This window comes from Quercus robur, chromosome 3 (assembly GCF_932294415.1).
Source record: "Quercus robur chromosome 3, dhQueRobu3.1, whole genome shotgun sequence".
Taxonomy (NCBI): domain Eukaryota; kingdom Viridiplantae; phylum Streptophyta; class Magnoliopsida; order Fagales; family Fagaceae; genus Quercus; species Quercus robur.
The window spans coordinates 10,981,346-11,005,241 of NC_065536.1; the positions used below are offsets into that span (position 1 = coordinate 10,981,346).

Consider the following 23,896-nt stretch of genomic DNA (forward strand, 5'->3'; position numbering starts at 1 on the left):
GCAAGGACAATTTGTTGCATTTATTGAATTACCAAAAAAAAAAAAAAAAAAGTGTAATGACATCTTTTATGGCATTTTATATCCATGGTTTGAATTCCACCTTTCCTCTCTCACACTGTTTACCTTTAAAAATAATAATAATAAAAAATGGATGTAATATGAAAAAACAAGTAAACCAATATACACCAATATACACCCATTGTTTTTTTGCCAACAAGTTTACTAAAAAATACTAAAAGTAAGCATTAAGTATTATAATTTGAAATTTTTTTTGTTACTACTATTTTATTATCCAAAAGTTATCTCTATCTAGAATTTTCAGTGCCTGAATAATCTTGGCAGACAATATATTGACTAGCTTTTTGTAAAGCCCTCTTGACCAAAGTTTTGAGGATGATGCAACTCTGCACCATTTTTATGGTAACATCCTCCCCAATCAATCTTCTTCCTCTCTCTTGTTCTTATATATAATTCCATTGACCATACTTCCCATGCAAGCTCCTTTTCCTTTTCTTTATAAGGAGAATCTTTTGCTATCTTGGCATTTGGAGGGACCAATGAATGGACTGGAATTGTTTACTTGAAATGTAGGAGACGGAAAAATTGACTATGCCTTTTATTTGATAAACTCCCATACCAATTTCCAAATTTTTGTTAGCAGATAATTGCAAGAAAATCAGGGCATTAAACAGAGATGGTTCCTCGTATTCTATAAGAGGACATTTCCGAATTCTTGTTAGCAGAAAATTAGTGCAAGAGAAGACTATTCAAACGAAGATCGTTCCTCACATTGTATAGGTCAACCTAGTCGTGAATCACTAAAAGTCGTATTTGCAACTAGACATTCGAAACAATGCAAAAAATTTACCACATTAAAGGTCATTATCATTTGGTAAATCGAAGCAATGAATGTAGACTTCTTTATTTAATTTTATTTTATTTAATAATTTGATAGTTATAACAATCAAAGAGGAGAGGTTTGAACTATGGTTACAGGACCTTGACAATGAAGATAGGCATAGGAATATCAAATAAAATGTTTTTACAAAAGACTTAGAAGAATCACTCTTTTTTTTTTTTTTTCCAAAGTGAGATTAGTGGTGAATATTCTTGTAGGTGACAAATACCATATCAACAAACCCTTCTAGTAATGAATTTGCAAATTTAGTAAGTAAAGGGGATTGATGTAATTAGAGTCGAGATTTTTTGCACTAATGAAGCCTAAAAATTTTAAAGCCATACTTTTATATTCAAATATGATTTCAAGGAAGTTCTACTTTGGCAAATTGCTCACTTTGTTAAGATCATATTAGAGTAGCTAAATTTTTAGGAAATGGTATGTTTTATAACACAACCATTGTTATGATATTTAGTCTCGAACAATTCCACCTCTGATGGTTTTCCAAGGCAACATGTTGATTTAGGAAATGGTATATTTTATATCCTAGTAAAGTACTCCATACACCATAATTATTACTTAAATCACATTATCTACAAAAATCCTTTCTAGGGCAGGTTACTACACACACAACACAAAATGTTGAGAAACATCATAAGCTATTAATTATGAAAATCTCAATCCAGCAATAATAAGAATGAGTCAAATTCTATCTCTATCTACAATTTTTAGTGCCTTAATCTTGACAGATAATGTATTGACATTAAAGACCATATTAACTAACTTTTCTGCGTTTACCAAAAAAAAAAACTTTTCTACTAGTCCACTTGACAAATTTTTTTGTGTGTGTAATGAAACCCCCACTCAATTTTCATCCTCCCTCTTGGCCTTATATGCATACTATCCAATGACAAGCTCTTTCTCTTTAAGAGATTCTTCCCTGTCCTCATCAGTGACCCTAAATGTGTTGAAATTTGTTAAGTATAGGAGATGGAAAATTGAGTCATGGGTACTTATATCGGTAACCAATATCTAAATTATTGATAGCATATAATTTCATGAGAAGCAGAGTTTTCTAGGGAAATTGGCCCTCTCATTTAAAGAGAGGACCTAATCAAAACAATTTGATACTAATTTGCAGAATAGTTTTAGTTCCAATGGTACAAAATAATAGAAACTCAGAGAATGTAGAACTTGTTACGATATTAAGGTGCTTTAATGCTTGTGAGAGATAGAATGCCCATTTTTTTTACCACTATCTATAGCCAATTGTAGTAAAAAGTGTTGTACCTTTAGCAATTTTGGTCATAAGATAACTCATTCTGTTATTATACATTCATATGTAGATATTGAAAAAGTCAAGCAGTCTATTACAAGATTTAACCAATTTCAAAGTTTGGAGAGAGGCAAAATTTATTTGGCCACAATATGAAAGAAGCCAATTCTTCACAAGACCCTGACTTAGATGAATGACTAATTACTAATTAAATAAGCATACTTAGAAAATGGATTGTTGATTTGTTTCACATGATTTATCAGCTAAAACCTCCACAACTGCATCAAAATGCTTGGGAGTGTAAATGCTCCCAGAGGAAAAACATGTGAACTTGTGATAATCTTTGGATCTAATGCTCCAGATAATGGTATACTTGTATCCCTCCCTTCAGTGGGGTATAGGACCATCTTCCTTTTCACATGTTGAAAATTATGGTAGCAAAGATCCAATTGTTTCTTTTTTCTTTAGAAGGTTCTCCATCTATTCTGTTGAGCCTTTTAGGTCTAGGCCCATATGGGCTCTGTTAGTGTTTATTTGGCCCATGTTCTTAAGCCTTTTTAGGGAGAGCACAACAGCAAGACATGGAGAGGGTAAAATACACAAAAGAGAAAGACACAAGGGTTTGGATGTGAGTTTTACCTTTCTCCTACCATGGCCATCGAAACCTATTGAAGCAAGTGTCTCAAAGGTGTTTGGGGTTTCTTTCAACTAGTTGTTTGGAAGATTTCATTGTGGTGGATTTGGGTTTGTAAAACTCCTAAAGAGGTAACCTTAAATTTCTCCAAGTTCATTGTGTAGACTCAAGTCGTTCCATAAAAGTTGAGTAGAAGACCATTGAAACTTGTTGTTTATAGTGGATTATTAGGAGCTTGACCTGCGGATGTATGCTTAGCGCCGAACCGCATAATTCTTGAGTGTGCATTGTGTAGGCCTTCTAAGTGTTTGATAATTTGTCTTTTGGATTCCATTTTGCATATCTTGCTAGCTTAGGCTCCATATTTGTTGTGTCTAACCTCCATTACCTTTATGTTGGTAAATTCACACTTTGTTGACAATATTGGGAGAGACTTTGGTCTCACCATGAAGCGGGTAGTTTTTCCCAACAGTTAGGGTGAATGTGTCCAAGTCCAAATAAATTTCCCCTATCAGCTGATCATGTCATGGACTGCTTTAACTTTACGTTTTTCTCAAATGGAGTCAAGAGTTAAAGAGTTTTTTGCTTCCCCACACAATTCCGTATCTTTATTCTCAAATTCAAGACCTAGTGAGAGATTTTAGAACATCTTCTAGAAGTGCCTTGCCAAAATTAGGAGGCACTGCCACCTCACGCATTCTAGTCGTTTCATACTCCTCCTAGACACTATGATGTTTATTGCAATAAACATCATAATGCGAGGAAGCCTCGAATTCGAAAGCAGATTGCCATATCCAATGAGCCTATTGGAATATCGAAGATATCAAAATTGGTGAACTTTAAGATGCAACACAACTTGGGTCTGCCTAGTGGTATAATTCACGCATCATTATTGATTTCACATGATTAAGACCACCAGCGAAACATTTAAGCCCATCCCAAAAGCATTTGGCATAGGAAGGAGAGGAAAAGATAACCTGGAAATCAATTGGCATGCAAGTCAACTCATCCATATGCTGACTAATATGATCAGATTTCCTTGGTGAGAAAGTGTCTGGTACTGGATGACAAAACTTCATCTTTGATAAATGCACATGGCCCATCCTGTACAAGTTACAATCAATTTGACAAAAAGAAAAGCTTAGATCTTATAAAATGTAAATCAATAAATAAATGAATTGAAGGTTGCATTTTCCATTAGCTTAAAAAACTAGTTTTTTTACTATTTAGCTTATTTTTGCTATTCATGGGTCCCATTGCACTTTTTGGTACAATTTATGGGCCTCACGGTACTATTTCAGCTACCTTTTAACTTTATCTACAGTACTTTCAACAAAAAGTTTTCACTTTCAGCTAAATAAGTTGTTCCCAAACGGACTTGAAGTGTTCAAATATTGCAACAATAATGAATCTCAATTAGGAGTCAGCCACAAGCATCACAATGGAACTCACCTCATACATGTCTAGTAAGGAACACAAAACCAAGATTCATTTGGGAACCACAGTTTTATTCTTTATTGGACATCTCCCAAAAAAAAAAATCCTCAATGATTCAATCATAGGGATGCATTTACCCGAAACTGGAGAGTAAAGGGAATATGCAATTCATGGGGCTGTAAACTTCTATGAAGAACAGCACAAAAACTTCTACAAACAATACTTTTCTTAATCTAACTTGCAAAAGTCACAGCAAATACCAACCAATTGGTTGCAATTTTTGAAAGGAGGGCAGTGATTAATATACATCACTCTTTTTTTTTAGATAAGTATTAATATACATCACTCTTAAAAGTCTACAACAAAAACCTTAAGTGTACAACTATGCATTTTAAGTAAAGAATCTCTGTATCATACAGAAGATGAAAATGCCATGATAGAATGGTATAATGTTTGGATACAGATGTATTTTCACAAAAAGCTCTTCAGATAAATGGTAACCATAAAATTTCCTTGCTCGTACAAGGCTGTAACCATGTACATGCTGTCACTTTGAACCAGCATTACCTTTAAGCCGTAAGAGTTCAAACCAAAGCAAAAACATATGATGCCTGCAGGATCAGCAATGCAAAGGACAAATTGCAGAAACACCAATTAACAAACAACACAGAGGTTAGAACAAAACCTGTTGCAACCAAGCATACCTTCAAAGCTTTCTCAAGAGCAAGAGATACAGCATGTGTGTATGCATCACCTATGCATATTAACAAGAAAAAGGATAAACTCAGAAATTTAAAATAGGAATCATATCTAAAGCATATATAGAGCAGAAAACCAAACAGCAAAAATCACAGCACATTTTAACATCAGGACAGACAAACTTAATTTCACATTAGGATGGAAGAAGATATCACATCCAAAATGAAATTAAGAGATAAATAAAAAATTATAGCACAAATTCACAATATCAACTAAAAAAAAAATTGACCCTGACTAACTAGGAGCGGCTACATAAATCCAATTTTTATTCCATTGGCTTAATTCAAAAAATATTATCTACCTTCCTCGTGTGGTTGAAGCAATATATCCGCACAAGGCACATATAAATAGGGTAAAACCTGCAAAAAATATGGATAATTTAGTCAAGAATAACAATGTACTAATAACGAAAGAAAGGAAGAGTAAATTTCAAACACTTTTCATATACTTAAAGTACTCTATACATGAATTATTGCTTTACATAGCATGCAATATCTGTTATTTCAAACATTTTTTTCTTGATAACGTAGGGAACCTTTCTAAAGAAGAACCCTTTGGACTCGCCTTAAGCACAATGTTGATTCACCACCAGAAAATGGAAAAGAAGATAATTTTTTAGAAATATATTTTTCCAGTGTGCAATTGAAAAGAGAGAAAAATGAAAGATGGATTTGGAATATCCTTTAAGTCCCACCAAATTTCTCTTCAAAGTAGGCGGGACTTAAATTTTGAGACTAAAGAAGAAAACATGCGTTCCAATTTTCCCTCCATTTTCTCAACATAACCAAAAGGCGAAAAATATAACTTCATAAACTTTGATATGCCCATTTCAACCACTGCACTCAAGGAACATTGACGAATCCAAGCATTTAATAACATTCAACAAGACACCAGAAAAACAGGAATGATCTTACCCCATGGACGTGCAAGCAAGTCTTCTGACCAGCTGGTGTAGAACCATATATTCTTATAACAGGAACCTCACTCACTTTCCCACCTTCAAGAATTCAAGAATCCACTTAGAGAAGCAAATTAACACATATTGTACACTTCAATGAATACCATACGTTTCTTTCTTATTAATGAAATAAGAAAGAAACATACAGGGTGTTCATGATGATGAACACAGAAAAGCATAAACAGTAAACAAAAGAAATCATAAAAACAAAAAAATAAAAGGTAAAAATACAATTACACCCCTAAAATTAAATTTTGTGATATATAATTCCGTTTAAGTTGTCATTTTAGGGTGCCTAACAGTGTTTTGGGTTTAAAATGAGCATTTGTAAAAACGCTACGAGGAGTTGCTGAACCCGTCTTGAGTTTTAAAAACACGTTTTGCATTTGTAACAGTTAACAATGAACAGAGGAACTAAAATGATAGTTATGTAAAAGTTGAAAAAATTTCAACTTGGTAATTGTATTTTTGCCCCAAAAAAAAAAATGTAAAAATTCATAATATATATTTCGAAAATTGTGAAATGAGTTTCACTTTCTTTTCAATTTAGAATTCTATTCCTAAAGTCAAACATTCAAACAAATTACAGTAAAATAGAAGAATTAAACGGCGTCGTTTGAGAGTGAAAGTAGAGAGTACCTTGGAAGGTACTGTAAGAGATATCAAGGCCATGGGTCGGCGGAGCCATGTAGTGATCGATGGAGACGATCCGAACACTGAAGGCGTTTGAATCCGACTGCGAATCTGCCATTGATTGCCTTCGAATTTACGGGAATGCCGTGAAATTTTGCTTCTGGGAACGAAAATAGGAAGAATGAGGGAAGGTTTTGAATTTGGGGGTTTCGAGGGAAGTTGAAAATTTATAAGCAACTTTGAAAGCTTCTGTGGCACACTATTGCAGTTGTAATCCCAGACAATGTCAATATAGCAATTTGCTCCCCACTTCTTTTGTTAAATTCTGGATGGTCCACTTATCCAAAAAAAAAAAAAATTCTGGATAGTCCACTGTTACCTTGTTAGAATATTTTGTTTAGTAATAAATTACACTAACATCTCATGATATTTTAGAAACTGTCAAAAGAATCCCCTTCTATATTTGAAAATGACACTTTAAGTCTTTAACCTTGTGTGATTATTATTCTTATTTGATTTCTTCAAAAAAAATTTAATTTCTTATTATATAATCAATTTGGTTAGTAATTTTTTTTTTTAGTTTATTCTGGAGGAGAATTTAATTTGAAAAATACTATTTTTAGATTATTCTAGTAGTTGTTATAAAGCCAGGGGCGGAACCAGAAATTTTTGTTTAAAGGTCAAGTTGTGGCACTAATATATATATCAAGACACCCCCCCCCCCCACACACACACATATATATATACACACGCTTTTTTATTATATATACACATATATATACACACACTTTTTTATTTAATAAGTTACATATATACACACACTCAACCAAAAAGAAGAATAGTACTTTCAATCAAAATTATGTTTGATGGCCATCTTTTATAAAATAAAATTCATTTTTACCATTTTCATAGTAAAACTTTTAAAAAGTTTCATTTTTGATACAAATTATCAAATTTTACACTAAAGTAAGTAAAAAAATCTTTCAATTGAACTAATGAAATTTTCAAAAATGTGAATGATCCAAAACTTGGAGGAATAAGTTAAACTTCGAACATATTTGAAGTTATCTTACTCTAACCCATTATGTGGCAACTAAAGAGACATTTCATGTGTAGTTTTAGTAGCAATATTTTTTTTAATAAATCAATAACTTGTTAATCGCCACATAACAAGTTGAAAAAGATAGATTCAAACATGGTTGGTACCAAAATTTATCACATTTTTAACAGATATAAGGACACATTTTACAATAAAAAATAGTATTTGAGAAAAATAAAGTTATATTTCGATAACTATTAGACCAAATTTTTTTTTAAGAGCATTATTGGACTAATTCAAATATTTGAGGGGACTAACTCTTATTTTTGTAGACTAAATTTTGAAAACATTAAAATAACTATATATATATATATATAAATTTCAAAATTTTGGCTATTATATAGCTTCGCCCCTGTATAAAGCTAATAATTGAGGGGCGAACAAAATTTTAATATTGATCTCGCTTGTAATTCCACATATAGTCTCGTTCTCCTTGAGTAAACAGTGCCTAAAAAACAACCTATCTCTCATGCACTTCTCTATACCCTAAACTATAGAGTAGTCTTCTTTTGCATCTTTGACCTATTCACCTAACTCCTAAATCTCCTTTCCCTAAAGTTTCTTATGATACCCTCATTTCTTGCCTCCATGCTAACACCTTCCTCATTTTGGCTATTGTCCACATTATCATTTTTTATCCATAACTTAATGGTATGGACCATTTTGACACAAAGCTAAAGATTAGGATCCAAATTCGTAATTTACCCTAATTATTATTAATTTTGTGAGTTATGTTTACTAATCACGGTTTGACATTCAGTTCATTATTTTCCACTTTGGTCTATTTTGGTATAATTTGGTCCATTTCGATCCATTTGGTCCACTTTGGTCTATTCAATCCAATTCGGTCTAATTTAGTCCATTTCGGTCTATTTTGGTCTAATTTAGTCAATTTCAGTTCACTTTGGTCCATTTTGGTTCATTTCGATCAACTTTAGTCTATTTCAACTGACTTTGGTCCATTTTGGTGTACTTAAGAATACTGTTTTTAGATTTATTCTAGAAGTTATTGTAATTTACCTATCTTCTTGGAATTGAATAACAAGGATAAGGTTAGGATGACAAGACCTGATGGGATAAAAAAAAGAGGGAATGGGTGCTTCACCAAATGGTCTAAAATGTGTCACTTGTTGTCCATGGAGATTCAAATTGATGGCCTAGCATATACAGTATGCTAAGCTTCTAACAACGTTCACCACTCAAGATTGTTCCTTGTAGCTTATTTCCTTATTTGTAGAAGTGATATAGTGATTTGTATTATACTATGGTGACAGACTTGAATGCTATATTAATAATAGTGTGCATGCTTATGTTATTTATTGTACACTTAAATATAATTGTATATTTGTATTAATCATTATAAATATTTCATTACACTCAATAAGGCTTGTATTATTACACAAACCTATATATATAATAGTAGGTGAAGCTGAGAGAAACTCAAACTAGAATTCCAAATTAGAGTTCCAATTTTGTGCCATGTGTCATAAATTATTTATTCTTAAAGAGTTTTATTTCTTAATTTTAGAATCAAATGTGGGACCACATCATAAATTTTCATCAAAGTAAGTTATTAATTACAAAAATCAAAGAGTCTAGAATAAATGAATCTTAAAAAAAAAAGTGTTTCATAATAATTTTTTTTTTTTTAAATGGACAATTTACATTTTATACCAAATAATATCCTTACAAAATTTTTTAAAGAGTTAACAAAATATAAAAATGACTATCAATAGTATTTAAATTATATATATAGGAATTATATTATGCATCTTATTGTATATCTTTAAGTGTATCAATGCATATACATGGGATTACAAACTAGTAGATATAATTATTACAATCATTGTAAATAAATCTAGAATAAGTGCCTCCAATTGTGCTCATCATCACTTGCATAAGTGCACTCCAAATTTCTCACAAACCAATTTGTCCTTCTTGAGGTGGCGAAATACCCAATAACTAGTCCAATTATCAATCCACAAGCATATCCTATCACAACCACTTTCCAATCAAATCCTTCTACTATTATGGTTTGTTTGGATTGAGGGGGAGGGAGGGGAAGTAAAGTAAAGTAGAGTAGATTTAGCACAAAATTAATTTATTTTTAACTAATTCTACTCTACTCCTCCTCTTTCCCCCCTCTATCCAAACATGCCATTAATGATTCTTGCCTTGTTTCATAAGTTGGTGGCTCAATATTTCCACATTTCTCTGACAACGGGAGTCACATAATCCCAAGTTTCCCTAAAAAGTGGAAATTGAAGCCTTTTCTACCAAAAAACCAAGAGAGCCACCATGAATATCCTAACCCATTATTATATCTGGGTTAGATGAACAGACAATCTTCATAAAGTGACTCAACAAGTACTTCTCCTCAGAGAAAACCAACATCTTGCAGCCAAATATTCCATCTAGAGTCCTGTAAATAAATGAAGATTATGAAAAGCAATTAGAAATAGTGATCTTCCATAACAGAGAAAATAATGAAGGCATCAAACAATGTTTATGGCATAGGCCTCAAAGTTGTCCAAGCCAACTGTAACATTCCAAGAGCCAGCAACATACATAGTTAGGTTCACAACACAACGTTTGAACATGTTATTCCAATTTTATATTGCAAAATGTTATGAATATAAGGGATTAAAAAATGTGTAAGAATAGCCCGCCCCCCTAAATGTAACTCAAAAACCAAAAGTGACCAACTAGTAAAAATCACAAGCATACACACACACAGAGAGTACCATGCATGTTATATAAGCAACATTCAAGCAAGGTGATACATAAGAAAATAGCATTGCCCACTTTTACAAATAGATAATAATTTTAGTGAGCCAAAGAAAAGGAATTGAAAGGAGAGGAAGAAAATATATCTTCATCAAAAGAACAAGAGGGAAGATACCAAACTGAAGCAACCCCCTAGCCTTCAAATTAAAGAGAAGCAACAAACAAAACACACTTTGTTGTGGTGTTAGAAGTTATCTTCTTATCTCTTTCCAACATTTATAAATAAAAAAATAATAAAAAAAAAATCTTCTTTCACCAATATTTAGGGAAAACTTTTATTTTCCTCATGGGCAAGGGCATGGGTATGGGCATTACCCTTAATTGCCTTTAGTGGCCATGTGACATTCACATGGTCACCTCCCATTCTCAATTTCACCTGATAGTAACAAAATAAAAGTGACATTCGCATATGAGTAGATTTTTCCACTTCTAGGCTAGACCCATCAGCAATTGCGCCCACATTACAAAATATTTTAGAACTTCAAGTCATACTCAACAAAACTAGTAGTGGAAAGAAAAATTATATGAAATCTAAATCTGATTATCAGCAACCATACCTCTTAAAAGCTTCAATTTTACTACACAAAAGCACATAAACTTCAGGAATGGAATCCATATCATTTTGAATAGTGAGAGCTATGACATTGGCAGCATCAAATTGAGGATCAGGTCTGAGATCTCCTCTAGATTCTGCTTGAATTATAAAATTGTAAGAGAGAATTTATTGACAGATCATTTGATCCAAAAGTAATGACAAGCATAAATAAAGTTTGAATTCTAATTATCTAATTCTAGAAAGCAACAAAAGTGGGAAGAAATGATTTTTAATCATATGAATAATCACTAATCTCCTCCTACAATATAAGTCTTAGTATACCAAGACATACCACAATGGATTCATAATCCAATGCATTCCCCAAGGAAAGAGAGAGACCTTGATTAATTTTATAAGCACGTATTGAAAATTTTCTTATCCCAGTGATATACATAAGTTAACCAATTATAAAAAATAAAAACAACTAATTCTTAAATATTTTGACAGTACATAAGATAAGAAACTACTAGTTTAAATTAGAGGTAGTAAATTCATCACCAAACAACTTTAGGAGGAAAAGAAAATTTATTGTCATATTCCTAGAAAAGACCAAGAAGCCAAAGATTTTCTCTCTAATTCTCCCTGATCTTGAAATACTATCAAGTTGACTTGACAGTATTGACATTGGCAAAGGTAAGATGGTGCTATACCTATATAAACTAAACTGATTCCGGATAAACTCAAATATTTATTGTCATAACAACTGAATTTCCAAGTGCTAAGTATGAGAAAGTACAAACTCCTTACTTAAAAAGAACAACCTTCAAATGCAAAATATATCAAAATCATATTGTAAATATTTATGGGTACAAAAATATGGAAGAGTATTTTGAATAAGCATGGAAAACATTATGCATACAAACCCATAGGAATGTTCTCCAAAAAACATAAAGCAAAAAAAAAAAAAAATAGCCATTGGAATTTAGGTTTGAGATAACATATCTTTTGAAAATAATTTTAAAAAGTAATCTAATTTTGCAAAAATATCGAACATAAAAAAAAGTAGTCTGATACATTTATACTTAACCATGTCAATTGTTGTCCACCACAAACGCCTGCAGGGTCCTGTAACCCACTTTGACTAAGTGGAGTAGGCTTTGATTTCCTATGAGGTCCTGAAATCTGAGACATGTCTTGTGAGGAATCAATGCATGATATTTATTTTTGCAATACCTCCTCCACCATCACCAAATGCACTCCTTTTTGCATTAAGGTTCCTGGGGTTTTCATGATACAAATGCTCCAAAATAGGCTTTACATGAGATCCAGAACCAGATTCGGGCATATCATTGTTGGAATCATCAGGAAAAAAGCTTTGTGTCTTCTCACAATGATCAAGCAAAGAACTTTGTGAACTAATCAAACTTCTAGCTGAACCAGCAAAGTGTCATAGAATAGATAAGAAGTTTCTCATTTGCAAATGCAAATGTTATTCTTCCCAAAAAATAATATGGGTAGCTTGCAAACATTCACCCTAAAGTTACAATAGCTTCCTAAAGTTTAGAATTGAGCAAGCAAACCCCTAATCTCACTAAAACTTCGGAAAGCGCCTTACCATTTATAATTATCATTGAATTAACAACAAATTAATGAACTTGAGAAGGAGAAAAAGTTGAAGAGTGAAGAGAGCTTTGGTTGTATCTTTTTTTTTTTGGCCCCGGGGGGTGGCGAGTGGTACATAATTTGCTCCTACTTTGATGAAAATTAGAATAGCAACTGGATATTTGGAATTTTGAGTGATGTTAGGAGGTTGGTTGCTTAGTTTATAGGGCACATATGAAACTTAATAGATAGTTTAGAAATCATATAAATCACATAAATCACATAAATAATACATCCTTTCAAAAGTTATGGCTTCACTAATGCTACATTGTTCCCACGAGAAGCACTTGAAAATCCAAAACCAAAAGGTAACACATTGGAAATTTTGAAGAATAAATAATAGGAAGTGAATGCATTTAATTAAAGTCTTTAGCAGATAGATTAAAAAAAAAATACTAGTTCTAGGAAACCTTTGTCATCACAGGATAGTCATCTGCTACACTATCTATAGAAGGAGGTGATAATATTGGTGTTAAGAGGTACAAGTAAGAGCCATCGTTTTGACAGTGAGTAAGAATGCCCAGGACAAAATGATCGGAATCAGAGCCACTAATTCTAGCGTGACTGTCAATGACTTTCACTTCTTAACAATCCCCATCAAAGAAAGCGAGAATATCATCCATAACTATCCCTAATAAGAAAAAGAAAAAAGTTGGTCAGACATATTATAAAATATGCACTACAAGATGAGATCAATCAGCACCAACCCCCCCATTAAAAAAAAAAAAATACTAGTTCTAGGAAACCTTTGTCATCACAGGATAGTCATTTGCTACACTATCTATAGAAGGAGGTGATAATATTGGTGTTAAGAGGTACAAGTAAGAGCCATCGTTTTGACAGTGAGTAAGAATGCCCAGGACAAAATGATCGGAATCAGAGCCACTAATTCTAGCGTGACTGTCAATGACTTTCGCTTCTTAACAATCCCCATCAAAGAAAGGGAGAATATCATCCATAACTGTCCCTAATAAGAAAAAGAAAAAAGTTGGTCAGACATATTATAAAATATGCACTACAAGATGAGATCAATCAGCACCAACCCCCCCCCCCCCCCCAAAAAAAGTAGAAAATCTTCTTCTTCTTTTTTTCCTTTCTATACCAAAGCATCAGTAAGAAAAGAATTTGGAGAAATTGCATGCAATCCAAAATTAAAAGGTGCAACCTGATGATCTGTCAAAATTAAAAGGGTAAGTGTAACTGAAGCAATTTCAAATGCCCCATTTGTTTAGTCTGCAATGGGGGGTTCCTTGCAAAAGGTCATGCCAATTAGTTTGTACATTTTTCTTGAGTGTTGACAACTATGGATTCTGAGCTGCCAAGCCCAGATAAAACAAAATCCCAAACTTGTTTTCCAGGAACAAAATTCTTATTTTGCGTATCCATTGAGTCAGTTTTGGAATTTGTGCCCGCAAGATTCTCAAGCCATCAAAGTCAATCAAGTCAGCAATTGAATCAAGAAAGTCTTGATGCTCCTTCTGAGCCTTGCTCTCATAATCCATATTAGCCTTCCCTAGCACCTTCTCAATGGCAGGCAACAAAGGACTCATAATTTATATCTTCAACAACTTGAGATGTGGCTAGCAACCACAGAAGATTGAGGGTTTCCTTATTTGCAGCCTGAATACAACACATGGATTATAAGAACACATGACAGACGTCTAGCAAATTAGCAAAGGATCCATCATATCACATGATCAAAAGAAAACTTATGCTTAAAAGTGAAAAGGCCCAACATCCAAGAGGATAAACATGCAACCTCATGATAAATTACCTTTGGATCTAATGTTTTAGTAATTGCTGATGACCGCATTTACTCAACCTCAAGACCATGGTTCAATACTTGTATTTCTCCCTTCAGTGAGTATTGGACCATCTTCTTCACATATTGAAACTTGTTGTGACAAAGATTTAATTATTTCTTTTTCTTTAGCATTCTTCAAAGGTTCTTCATCTATATTATTAGGGGTAACATGTCCAAATCCAAACAAATTTCCCTCCTCAGTTGATGATGTCATTGCCTGCTTTAACTTTACTTTTTTTTTTTCCTTAAATGGAGTCCAAGTCAAAGAGTTTTCTGCTTCACCACAAAATTCAATAAGTTTGTTCTCAAATTCAAGACTTAGTGAGAGAGTTTTAAGAACATCATGTAGAGGTGGTTTGCCAGGATTAGGGGGCATTGCCACCTCATGCATTTGAGTCCTTTCATATTCCTAGAACACCAAGGAGAAATTCATCAAATGAATAACCAGCAAGATAAAATGTCAACACACTCATAAAAAGTAGTGAATGGATGTGACCAAAACAAACCTCCCGTATTGGCACAATGGACTGAACTATTTTCACTTTTGAATGGGTTTGTGAGCAAGATTGTCAAAATTGAGATCCTACGTGGGATTGTAGAAGGTAGGTGGGATCGTAGAACGTAGGATCGGATTGTGAATCGTAAGATCCTACATATTTTCAAATTTAAAGCAAAAAACACATTGATAATGGCTTTGAATATTGAATTATCACGTAAATTATAAATTCATCCATAAAAAAACTTAGATTTGCATCATATGATGTAATTTGCATGTCATACATCGCTAAGTCTATACTAACGAAACAAATATATTTAAGTTTTGACCCAATGTATCTAAAAAGTTCGATAAATATTTAATTAACAACCAAAAACCAAAATATTTATCAAAACATATATATGGAAAATATTTCTAAGTTCTAAGTTCCAAATTTGAAATCCAAAATAAGTTAGCAAATGGAAACTAGCTAACTACAATATGAAATCCAAAAGCAAGATGAATATTAAGGTGAAGTGAACATTTAATTATTCCCATTTTAAGGTTCTTATAACCACCGTCCTAAATTCCTAATTATCATCATCCATTTCATCATCTATGTAGACATTATATATTTGTATGCTAGAGTTGTAAAAAACAACAAGATACAATTTCTCACTCAACTATTCAAGTTATACCACTCAGCAATAATTAAAGAGCATGCTCAAAAAAATCAATCAATCAATATACAAATACAAGCATAACTGATAAAATTATATAAAAAAATATTTTAGTAATATTAGAACACAAAATTAGTATTGTAAGGACCTGGTTAGAGTCCTTAGCCCAAAGGTTGGTGGACTCAAGCCCAACAAGCCCAAAACAATGAATTTATAGAGAGTGGGTTGGAAAAACTAGGCTTTAATGAATTAGACAAACACCAAAATAGATTCGAATGGCAAGAGAATGAAAATAAACGAGTTTATACTCAAAGAAAATCGTCCTCGACAAAGTCCGAGAAGATCAGTTCTTATATATTTCTCTCAGACTAGATTACAGGATTAGTTCTTGATGCTACTGTCTTTTCCATTTTGTTTCTCGATCCACTTTTTCTCAGGGGTTCCTCACGTTATATACCCCCCTTTGATTGATCTTGGCCCTCCATTTGTTGATCATCTGGCTATTACTTGAGTGTTTGTCCCATCGGTCACCCTCTCTGGCCTTCTGTGAGTCGGAATAGCCTAGGCAACACTGTTCAGGGGTCCTCTCCACATAAATGCAGTCAGAAAGTTAGTTGTAGAGCATTCAATGCGGTGGGAGCAGTTTTTCCTAAGACACCCCTGAGCCTCCATCCCTTTTGTACATCTACAATACACATCCCTATTAGTGGGGCCTCCTGGAAGGCCGTTCTGATCGATAGGGTATGCCTTTGATTTGTGCTTTGTTCATCCAAGGAGGTACTCCTCCTCGGACTACCTTCCCAGCCTTTCTGCTTGCATGTTACTCATGGGATTCTGAGTTTAACACCCTTACTACTATTTATTCGTCCTCGGGCCATCCAAAGTCCTTGGCCAAGGCCCAAGGCCCAATATACAATCTTGGGTTCTTATCCCTACAAGTATATTGATCAAACAAATTTAACAATATTATAGATTAAAATGCAACAAAGCCAAGTCAAATTCTTCATTTAGAAATGATGAAGCATTCTTTCAATTTGATTACAAGTGAATTAGAAATTAGAAAATATTTGCTTAGGTTGACATAATTTTATAAAATGAAAGATAAAAAGTCATACCATCACAACATGAAAAAATAAAAACCCTTAAAGCTTCATCAAAACAAAAAATTTACTCCATAAAAAAATTATGTTTTTGGTAGGATTGGTAGGATCCCATACGATCTTACACGATCCTATGTATGATCCTACCATTTTTACGATCCTAGTGCGATTTTAAACATTTTGGTGAGGTGGAATCATAAAATTGTGCGATCCTACAATCCAGATCGCGATTTTGACAACCAAGTTTGTGAGAGGGATGAATTTTTAAACTGCTTGTTAAGAATCTCTGCAAACCGTAATGGAACAATTGTCACATTGAGCTATAAAAATCTTAAAAATTTATGTCATATAACTGCAAAATCAAACAAACCATATAAGGAACATCCCCTCAAGTTCATAGACACTTTGACGTTTATTGCAATAAACATCCTAATGTGAGGAAACCTCAAATTCACTAGGAAATTGCTATATCAAATCAGCTAGAATTGTCTACAATATCCAAATTGGTGAACTTAAAGACGCATTACAACTTGGGTCTACCAAATGGTAAATTAACACATCATTGATGATTATCACATAATTATGAGCATCAAAAAAAAAATATTTACGACCATCCCAAAAGCATTTGGCATAGAAAAGAGAGAAAAGATAACCTGGAAGTCAGTAGGCATGCAAATCAACTTATCCATGTAGTGTTTATGTGTGGACAAATATGATCAGATTTCCTTGGTGTGAAATTGTCTAGTACTAGACGACGTCAATTTCTAGCCAACTCTACTCTACCCCCTCCCTTCACCTCCCTCTAAATTGGTCGTGATAGTAAGCAGATGAGCTAGTGTTAGAGTTCGAGTCCTAGTAACAATATATTTCAATATTTTCTTTTTTTTTCTTCAAAAAACTTTTTTTTTTTTTTTAATTTCAACTAACCAAACATGTTTTTTTTTTTTTTTTTAAAGATACAAGAAAATTGTTTTTTTTTTTTTTTAATTTCTATTCCTAAAAACAATTTTTTGAAAATAGAAAACAAAAACTATTACCAAAAATATCCTAACAGTAGAAAAATCAACGTGGATAACATTGCCTAATTGAGCGCTACTTACTACACATTTTTTTCTATTTTCTATCCACAAGTTTCAATACATTCCTTCTTAAAAAAAAAGTTTCAATACATTCATTGTGGCAGACAATGGAATGAACACTGCTGAAAACCATTTATTTTATTTGAAATTACACGTCCATAGCTAGTGGTCAAAAAACACATCACCTCATCTTCTATCTCTTTTACACGAGCCTCACGAGGAAGAGTATCATAATACTTGATTAATACTCTTTCAATCCCATAACTAAAGTTGTAAAAATATAAAAGTAGTTCTAGTACCACATAAATTACTACAATTTTTGTCATATCTTACGTGTTACAGCAAGAACGGAACCAGAAATCGAATCTTGGGGGAAAAGTTTAATGTAAGCTCATCTACTTTCATTATATTCATTATGCTACAATGAAGTAATTAATACCGATTTCACGGAAGTAAAACCATTAATTAATTAATTATTTATTTTTGAGATGCTTTGTTATTTTCATATGTTACAAATATACTTTACTAGATATTAATCCATAGCCAAAAAAAACCAAATAAATATGCCCCACGAACCAAAACAAAAAATATAAATAAAGTTTAAAGTAAACAAATATTTCTTAAAGAAAAGGTTAACAAACAAAAAATAGTGAAAAAACATGATATTTACAGTTAGTGGATTACAACCATTACCCATTATCTTGGTTTTAGAAAAAAAATTATTTTTTTTATACAACCTTTGCAAAACTTATCACGTGCTATCTCAGTTATAAATCAAATCACAATTAAAAAGTTTTCTTTTTTCTTATTTGAACCTGCTTGAAGTCTAGAAATCAAATCAAATCACAATTAAACCATCTGTTGTTGCGTCCCTTACTCCCTTAGCTGTTGGATCTAAGAAGTTCACCATTGTTGCATCCATACACTGCTCGATCTTAGTAGCCCAACAAGTTCAACACTCAAGCTTACAGCTGCTGCATCTTTCACTATCTATCTCTCACGTTTAGGTTTTTCCTTTGTTTTGGAATTTGATGGAATGATTTGGTATGTAAGATTCATATTGATTTTGTTTCAAATATTTTTAAGGGCTGGGCTAATTTTTTGGTAAAATTTGTTAATTGGGCTAAGTTTTCTTTAACTTTTTATTATTGATTTTGTTGTTGAGTTAATATTTTTGGGCTTTCTAATTTGTTTTTTGAATTTTAGATTAGTAATTTTTTATGGGCCTTTTCTTTTCTTTTCTTTTCTTTTTTATGAGCCTTTTCTTTGGTTTAAAGGGAAAGTTTTTTTTTTTGAGGGATGGGGCAAGTTTAATTTTATTGAGTCAAATTGCTAAAGATTAGGTAGCTATATATATACTACTGATTTTTTTTTTTCAAAATTTAGGGAGGTCATTGCCCCTAAGCTAATGAATGGCTTCGTTCCTGTGTTAGACTGTGATTGGCTATTTGTCACTTTCACATTGCCCCATAATTTTTTCTCCACTGTTTACAGTCCGTCCTCTGATTAGTTGTAGCACAAGTTGTACAATTTTACGTGATCTTATAATTTTTCAAAAATGTAAAAACCACTGTTCTTTGATAAATTCTCCTCCCAAATATCAATCCCATATAGATAAGGCAAATATGTAATTCAACCACCATCGTAACTCACCCAAAAACAAGATAATGAAAACATAAAAAGACGCAAAAATTTGGTGATGAAGTTGAAAATCAACTAAGAACCTTTTCAAATGGGAAAAAAAAACCACTCTTAAGAATCCAAACTTTAGAAAAAAGAGTTAAAATTAGTCGGGGCATCCAAAATTTTGGTAACTCTTTATGCAAATTCAACAAATGCTCTGCTTACCTTCCCCATCATAGTAGGCACATAACTTTGAAATTCTTCTACATGAACATTCTCCAGCTTGTTCGATCTTGTTAAGTATAGAATTCAACAGGTGCTCCAATGCATCTAAGAAGTGGACCTCAATTACTCTTGGGGGAAAAAAAATTTATTCGTGATACTTAACTTGTCGTCGTAAATTCTATTTTAAAAATAAAATATTAGTAATTAAATATACTTAAACATCATGTACTAATGTTGGTTTACAATTATATAAAGAATGTGGCCCAATTGTGCCTGATTTAAAAATGAAACTATATTTTAGTTTCATCAGGGTCTTTGCTAACTACATTAAAATCAATGATTTATATATGCTCCTTAAAAGTCATTTAAAATGACCCACACAAAGATATACTTTGTCCACTGGGACCGTTGGAGTGTGAAGCGAAAGCAATGGAAGGAGTGACTTTTGCTTGGGATATGGGTTTTCGTGATGTCATGTTTGTGTGTGACTCGAGGGTTGTCTTCGATTCTATAAATAGGTATTGTGAGTCACCAGCTACTATCGGCAATATTATTGATGGGATCAGGCACAAGCTCAAGGATTTTCGGCAGGTCTTGGTATCTCATATGAGAAGACAGGGCAATTGCCCTGCACACCTCTTAGCTCAGCATGCTAGCAGTGTTGTTAGTTTTGTAACTTGGATAGAGGAAAATCCTACTTTCATTGAGTTAGCTTTGATTCAAGATGTAATATTTTTATCTTATTCTTAATAAAAGTTACGCATTTCTTATATGATAAAAAATGACCCACACAAAGATACAAGTTATGTATGGACCAAACCATAAAGCATTGGCAATGCTTATATGCATTGGTGTAAACACTGCCATCTAATTAGTCAATAGATAAGATTAGAAATTCTATGTGTTCCAATTAGCTCAACTAGTAAAAACTCATTTTAAGGACTTAGACTCTTGAAGAAGAAAACCATGGACAATATGTGCAGGGTAAAAGAAGGAAGAGGCTTAAGTCCAATGCATCTTGTGTATTGACCCAATAAGATGCTAGCATGTGGTAATTGTTGGACATATAGCAGCATCCTATCAAATCCAGTGCAAAGAACACTGAATTCAAGCCGAACCCATTAAAAAAAAAAAAACATAGAGTATATAGTTATTTGTTAGATCAAAACGATCATAATTTGGCCACTATGCAACTACAATCATTATAATCGCAAAAAAATTGATAATTCCCTCAAATAGTCTACTTCAATTCATCTAAACATCTTTAAAAATAAATAAATAAATAAATAAAAATCATCTAAAATTGTGCAAACTCAACACAAAAGTTCTCACAAAAATAAGAATCTGGCCTTCTGGAAACATATGTTTGTTATTATGAGAATATAACAAAATGCAAAAATATAACAAAACTACCGTAAGAGTTATTTTATTACATTCAGCCAAGCTTATCTTTCTGGGGGGAAATAAAGCTTATCTTATTGCAGAAATACAGCTAATACAGAAAATATAAATCCACATTAAGTGCCTCTAGGCCCTCTAAGAGTCTACTCAAATTATCTTTGCCTTCGCAGGTTCACTCTAAAAGTTCTCACAAACCAATTTGGCCTCTTCCATATGATGACATGCCCGGTAACCAGTCCAATTACAAACCCACAAGCGTATCCTATCACTACCACTTTCCAAGTGAACCACTCTCCAAAAGATGACTCCTTGCTTGGTTCAAAAGTTGGAATTTCACTATGTCCACATTTCTTTGACAACGGAGGGCCACACAATCCCAAGTTCCCCTCAAAAGAGGAATTATCAAATGTCCAAAATTGTTCACCTTGGGGAATCAGACCCATAAGTTGGTTATTAGAGAGGTTCAAATATGCAAGAAATGTGAGACTCAAAAGTTGATGAGGGATTTCCCCTGAGAGCTTGTTTCGAGAGAGATCTAATGACTCAAGCTTGGTTAGATTTCCCCAGGATGATGGGATATGACCAGTGAAACTGTTGCTTGATAAGTTGAGTACAATTAAATCCTTGAGCATTCCCATTGTATCTGGGATTTCTCCATTAAAGCTATTATTGGAGAGACCAATAGCTGTGAAGATGGTCAAGATCTTTACCAAAAATATTTCTAACCCCTTATTCACCACTGTTATTGAGTCTTCATAATAATTTGATTGACTTCCCATGTATTCTGGTTGTGCTTTGGCAGGAACCATTTGCATTGCATTCCAAGTTCTAAAGTATTCTGAAGGTAGCCTTCCAGAGAAATTGTTGTGAGAGAGGTCAATGACATGCAACTTGGAAAAGCCAAACCTGTTATGAGGATTCCAAATGGGGCCATGGAATCGATTTGCATGCAAGACAAGAATCCGTAATTCTGGCAAAGACTGTAACCAAAAGGGGAATGCATCATTCATGTTGTTATTTCCAAGATTTAGGACCTCCAACATTCGACATTGCACTAAGGATCGTGGAATCTTCCCCTGTATTTGGTTGTGACTGAAGTCCAACGTCATCAACGTACATCCTTTTATGAATGTTTTGGGCATGCTTCCTTGAAAGCAATTGTTCCTCATATTCAATACTAAAAGAAAGTTGCTGAAGTGACCTAAACATTGAGGAATGTGACCACTCAACCGGTTGTTAGATATATCAAGGACTTGGAGGGAATTCACGTTGCAAATCATTTGAGGGATTTTCCCGGTTAGATTATTGTTTGAGGCAAAAAAATATGATGTAGACAATGGGGGAATTGGGAGTGACCCTTGCAACATGTTGGAACGTAAATCTAAAATGTAAATAGATTTCCAAGGAAGAACTTTTAGCGGTTGTTCAAAACCGCTGAGAAGGTTAAAAGAAAGATTCAAGTATTGTAGTGTCCCTTTTCCAACATTACAAAACCATTTGGGTATTTTACCTTCAATTTTGTTGTTGGAAAGGTCTAATGTATCCAATTCATTTTGGGCTTTTAGGAAATCAGGGAATTCACGCAAATTGCAAGAAGACAAATACAATTCTGAAAATTTGTGGTGGGTTGAATTGATATTTCCTTTTGAAACCAACAAATTGTTACCTGAAAGATCGAGATATTGAAGCTCTTTAACCTGGAAGAATATGTTTAACTCCATCTTGTCCTTTAGGTTGATCGAAGAAAGATATAGCTCTCGTAGCTTAGTGAAATTGGAAATTGACCTTGGAATTGGTCCATCCAATTTGTTTCTACTCAATCTCAGGACATTTAATTGTGATGAAGAGATATTTTGGAATTGGAGAGGGCCAGTAAGCTGATTTTGATCTAGATATAGTACAGACAATGAAGGCATTGTATACAAAACAGAGGGGATAGCCCCTGTGAGTGAGTTTTGAGACAAGGCAAGGGAAGACAAATTAGTAAGTCTACTTATTTCCGATGGGATTGACCCTTTCAATTGGTTTCCTGATATATCTATCTGAGTGAGTTTGGAAATATTTGTTAGTGAAACTGGGAACCTGCCTTCAAAATTGTTATTTGAAAGGAGTAATTCTTCTAGTTGTGTAAGATTTCCCAGTGAAGATGGTACTTTCCCAGAGAAAAGGCTATAGCGAAGATCTAGAGAAGTGAGTTTTGCAAGATTTCCTAATGTGGATGGAAGCTGGCCATGAAAATTGCTCCCCTGGAGAGAAAGAGAAGTAAGCTGTGATAGGTTCCCAATAGAAGAGGGAATTTCCCCTGAAAATTTACTTGTACCAAGTTCCAAATAATTCAAGGAGTTGAGATTGCCGATTGAATCGGGCAGTTTCCCAGAAAAATTCGTTGAGGAAAGATGCAATTGCTTTAGGTAACTACCAGATCGAAAATTGGGAAGAAAACCAGTGAGATTCTTGTTACCTGACACATCAATGGATTGTATCTTGGGCAGTAGGAAAATATCTGAGGGAAATTCGCCAAGCAAAATGCACTGAGACAGAGAAAGAGAAGTCAAGGAAGACAAATTTGCGAGGGATTGAGGTAGTGACCATGGAAGGTCCAGGTAGTCTAGATGAAGTTCTCTCAAATATGTCACGTTCTGGACAAATGCTACCAACAGAGTACTCAAAATAATTGAAAGAGAGATCAAGTGAAACCAAATGACTCAAGGATTTAAGGTTGCCGATTGAATCGGGCAATTCCCCAGAAAAATTTGCCCCAGAAAGATCCAAATGGCTCAAGGATTTAAGGTTGCAGATTAAATTAAGCAATTCCCCAGAAAAATTTGCCC

General features: G+C 33.4%; 1 protein-coding gene and 1 pseudogene across 1 annotated transcript; both read right to left on the minus strand.

The window, feature by feature from the left end:
• The window catches only part of LOC126719231 (DNA polymerase zeta catalytic subunit-like), a 79,090-nt pseudogene that overhangs the window by 44,271 nt on the left and 10,923 nt on the right, over positions 1 to 23,896 (minus strand).
• Positions 1,547 to 6,926, minus strand: LOC126717026 (DNA polymerase zeta catalytic subunit-like). Its single transcript, XM_050418179.1, has 6 exons — positions 6,602 to 6,926; positions 5,919 to 6,001; positions 5,306 to 5,363; positions 4,950 to 4,999; positions 3,786 to 3,912; positions 1,547 to 1,856 (listed from the first exon to the last, which is right to left on the minus strand). Exons 1-5 carry the CDS (start codon positions 6,711 to 6,713, stop codon positions 3,838 to 3,840), a joined length of 378 nt encoding a protein of 125 aa, XP_050274136.1. The 5' UTR covers positions 6,714 to 6,926; the 3' UTR covers positions 1,547 to 1,856; positions 3,786 to 3,837.